General features: G+C 30.6%; 1 protein-coding gene across 1 annotated transcript; it reads left to right on the top strand.

The window, feature by feature from the left end:
- Positions 1–1,766: 1,766 nt before the first annotated feature.
- On the top strand, positions 1,767–2,648 carry LOC115699933 (uncharacterized). The gene has a single exon (XM_030627481.1). The coding sequence runs from the start codon at positions 1,767–1,769 to the stop codon at positions 2,646–2,648; it is 882 nt and encodes a 293-aa protein (XP_030483341.1).
- The last annotated feature ends 1,886 nt before the right edge of the window (positions 2,649–4,534 follow it).

Here is a 4,534-nt window from a genome sequence, read left to right as displayed (position 1 = left end):
AATTCCATCAGACACAAGTCGCTCAACTCTATTTCTAGAGATGTGACCTAACCGTTTGTGCCATAAGGAACTTGATTTTTCATTATCCATTTTACGCTTAGTACCACGTAATTCCATATTCAAGGTTTCATTATAAGAAGCAACGGTGTTGATGAGTCCATATTTATCTTATAAATATGATTAATTAATTTATTAATATTCTTAAATTGATTCTTTAAATTATTGATTAGTGTGATTTTAATTTGTTAGATTATTTTAAATACTATTCATCCATTTAGAGTCTTTTGGAGGGATTTTAACATATTTTGGTGGAAAATAATGAAAGTCGGCGAGCTCGATTATACAAGGCGGAACTTAATTGCAAATTCGGACGAACTTAAAGGCAGAATTGGACTTGGAGCTCAACATGAGAGTTTTAGATCTCGTTCTTAGCTTTCTAGAACATCTTGAATTGTCCAATTCCGAGTAATATCGAGAGAGTTATGGCCAAAATACTATCAGTCATCGCAGCAGGAAATTTCTAAAAAAAAATAGCGAAAATAAAGATAAATTTTCCAGAAGAGTGGCGATTTTTATCTTTTGTTTAAAAGATGAGTTATCTTTATCCGAGATATTTCCTAATACTATTATAAATAGAATTCTAATTCTAAGAGGATTTATCTATCCACTATAAATAGAATCCTAATTCTAATAGGATTCAACTAACTTTCCCATTACTATAAATAAGACCTCTTAGACTACAAATGGGGAGAATCCAAAAACTACAAATTAAATATTATGATTTTTATAATGTCTAGTTCTGAGTAGTTTTCTTTTAGTTAAGGGTTATTTCAAAACCCGAAACATGAATTAATAGTATTTTGGCCATAACTCTCTCGATTTGTTGACTGCTTCTGCGTTATCTGCGGGATTAATAGTTTGATTGGTAACTAAAAATTACACTCTTTAATAGGAATTAGAAATGATTGTTGAGGGTGGCGAACAACCTTTAACTATTTCTCATATCGTATTCTTTACTTTAAATTTGTTCTTTTCTTTAATTTTTATTTTTATTATAATCTTCAAAACCCCTCTTTTTCCTAATTCTTACTAATTTGTGAATAATTGAATAAACATAGTCCTTGTGGGATCGACCCTTACTTACGATTATAATAAAATAATTGGAAGTATTGGAATTAAAAAAAAAAATAGTAAATTTGTTGTGGCTTACGGCACGCATCAAATTTTTTGCGCCGTTGCCGGGGACTATTATTTTATTTTACTATTCATATTTAGTTTTTAGTATTTTTAATTTTTTTTTTAAAAAAAGAAAATTAGAAGAATAAATAATTAATTTTTTTTTTAAAAAAAAAAAATCAAAATAAAAGATAGATATTTAAAGAAAAATTTATTAGAATTTTTTTTTTCTATTTTTTTTAATTTTTTTTTACTAACTTGTGCTTCTAGTTGTGGTTTTAATTTTCAGATCTTCCTTTAGAAACATGGCGATATACAATCAACAATACTATGATCCTTATTATACCTCGCCACAAGAGTATCAATATAATCCCTACTATGACACTTACACATACAATTAGCAATCGGGAGATTATTCTAACACTTCCTACAATGGAAATAATCAATATGTTCAACCAACTTCTTACTATCCTCCTGTACTATCACCAGATCTAGAACGTGCTCTTATTGATATGAGCAACTCTTTGAAGGCTGCTACTTTGGAGATTAAACAAAATATGATACAGTGTCAGCAAAACTTTTAGAAAAATATGCAGATCTTTCAACAATCTCTACAAAAGTTAGAGAATCCTGCGGAGTCAAGGGAAACATCTACAAGTGAATATGAAATTCAATGTTCAAACATTATGCCTTCACAAGTAGAGAGTGATCCAATAGAGAATGACAGTGGTATCACTGTCCAAAGTGGTATACAACTTGAATCACCACACCAAGAAGTTAATGATTTGATTCCAAGTCATGAAGTCAGAAATTCTTCGCTTGAAGAGTCATCTCCACCAAAGGTTGAATCTCTTACTTTAGTTGGTCCACCATCACTGAAAAAGTCATACAAACCAATTGTACCAACTTATGTCCCTCCTCCACCTTTTCCAAGTAGATTGAAAAAATCAAAGAAAGAGGAGCCCATTAAGGAGATCCTTGAGACTCTTCCTAATATTGAGGTAAAAATTCCATGTCTTGAGGAAATCAAAGAAGAGACTCATTGTGCTAACATTCTTAAGGAGTTGTGTCCAAATGAGAAAAAGTTGAATGGAGGTGAGAAAGTAAGTGTGGGGGAGAATGAGAATGTTGTTGTTCATCAAAGAAAGTTGTTGCCTGAGACCAGTACAATTCCATGCACAATTAGTAAAACCAGGTTTAATCATTGCATGATAGATTTAGGAGAAATTATTAATAATATGTCTTATTCTAATTTTGCTTCTTTAAGTCTTGGTCCATCAAGAAAAACTCAGATTTTTATTCAATTGACAGATCAAACTAATGCTTATCCTTTAGGGATAGTTAAAGATATTTTTGTGCAGGCTTATGGACTTGTCATTCCAGGTGATTTCTACATAATTGAGATGGAAGATGAGGGTGATCCCAATCCTACATCAACTCTATTTGGGAGACCCTTCTTACTCTGCGAGTGAGAAGTTGGATACAAAAGCATGGATATTTAGAATGGAATTTGATGGTGAAACACTCAAATTCAATGTGTTAGATTCCATTCATAAATACATAAAGAATGTGTCTTTGTTAGAAGACCCAACGTGAAGACCACATGAGCACAACATGCAGTCGAGCTAACGACGTTAAACAAAGCAACCTTACGGGAGTTTTTCTTACCCTTTTCTTTTTATTTTGCATTGATTTTATTTGATTGAGCCTTGAGGACAATGCTTATATTAAGTGTGGGGGGAGATTAACTGTCGTGTCTATCCAATTTTTTTTTAGTTGTTTAGTTATTTATTTGTTTATTTTTATCGTTTTTTTAGTTTATATTATTTTCTTACTTTAATTTTAGTAAGTGTGGATTGAATGAAATTCTGTTGACAATGATTGCTCGTGTTTGATATGTGTTTTTACTTTGATGTGTTATGCATGGTCTTAGGGAAAATAATTTTGTTGATGATGAAATTCTAGTTATAATTCTAGGAAATTGATAGATTCTCATGATTTGTGTGCTTAACTCAGAATAATTACTGCTCAAACTTAAAAAACTTTTTCACATCAATTGAATTATCATATTTGCTAATGTTTGGAAAGATGAATGCATGCTTGACTTTTCTTTTAAAGTCTCAACCACTCTAGAACTTGTTTGATAATCATTTGAGGCGAAATTAATAAATTGTGCATGATTTTAAGATATGATATAGGCAATTTTTTTTTTGGACCGATTGAGCTTTTCAAGCCTACCCTATTTCTTAAATCCCTACTTTTACGCAATTTGAGCCTAAATGTTGACATCTTTTTTTTCTTTTTAGCCCTATACAATAACCATTAAGCCTAAAGAAAATCCTTATTCATCCTTTTTCACACCATAGTATATTGATGTTTTATGTAAAGATGTGAGAGTTTTGTTGATGAGAAAATATTCATGGTTATGTATATGTGATGACGAGAAAAAATTATTATTATTCCCTTAGAATGAATACTTGCAACAATTTAAATGTGGGGGAATAGTAAGTTTTATAGAAAAAAACAAAAGATACAAGATTGAATTGTTGAGGAGAGTGATTGGGGAACACAAATAGGAATTATTTGAGAGAATGTTGTATATGTATGTTATGGTGTGATTTGAGCCCAAATTAACCTTCTTTATCTACCTTTCACTCTAGCCTTACATTATAACCCTCTAAAGTCCTATTGATCTTTAAATTATGTGTGATTACATTAGTGGAGAATGGTTTAATAATTAAGCTTATGGAGTAGATTTTTGTTGAAATACACATTTATTTTGAGGCAAACATTGATTGTTGACATGCATGAATTGATTTGAATGTTAGTAGTATGATGATTTGATTGCACACACACACACACAAAAAATTGGGTTTGAAAAGTAATTTATCTTGAGTTGAAATTCTAATGATTGAAGAGTTTGGATTTTCTTGGACTTATAAGTGGATGTACAATTTTTGAAACTAAAATTATTTTTCATAAAGACCGATTTGTTTAAGTATCATTCATTAACTTACTCGAGGACGAGCAAGAGTCAAGTGTGGGGGAATTTGATGAGTCCATATTTATCTTATAAATATGATTAATTTATTTATTAATATTCTTAAATTGATTCTTTAAATTATTGATTAGTGTGATTTTAATTTATTAGATTATTTTAAATACTATTCATCCATTTAGAGTCTTTTGGAGGGATTTTAACATATTTTGGTGGAAAATAATGAAAGTCGGCGAGCTCGATTATACAAGGCGGAACTTAATTGCAAATTCGGACGAACTTAAAAGCAGAATTGGACTTGGAGCTCAACATGAAAGTTTTAGATCTCGTTCTTAGCTTTCTAGAACATCTTGAATCGTC

This window comes from Cannabis sativa, chromosome X, assembly GCF_029168945.1.
Source record: "Cannabis sativa cultivar Pink pepper isolate KNU-18-1 chromosome X, ASM2916894v1, whole genome shotgun sequence".
Lineage (NCBI taxonomy): Eukaryota > Viridiplantae > Streptophyta > Magnoliopsida > Rosales > Cannabaceae > Cannabis > Cannabis sativa.
The sequence above is the reverse complement of the archived record's forward strand: the minus strand, read 5'-3'. Positions and strand labels throughout refer to the sequence as shown.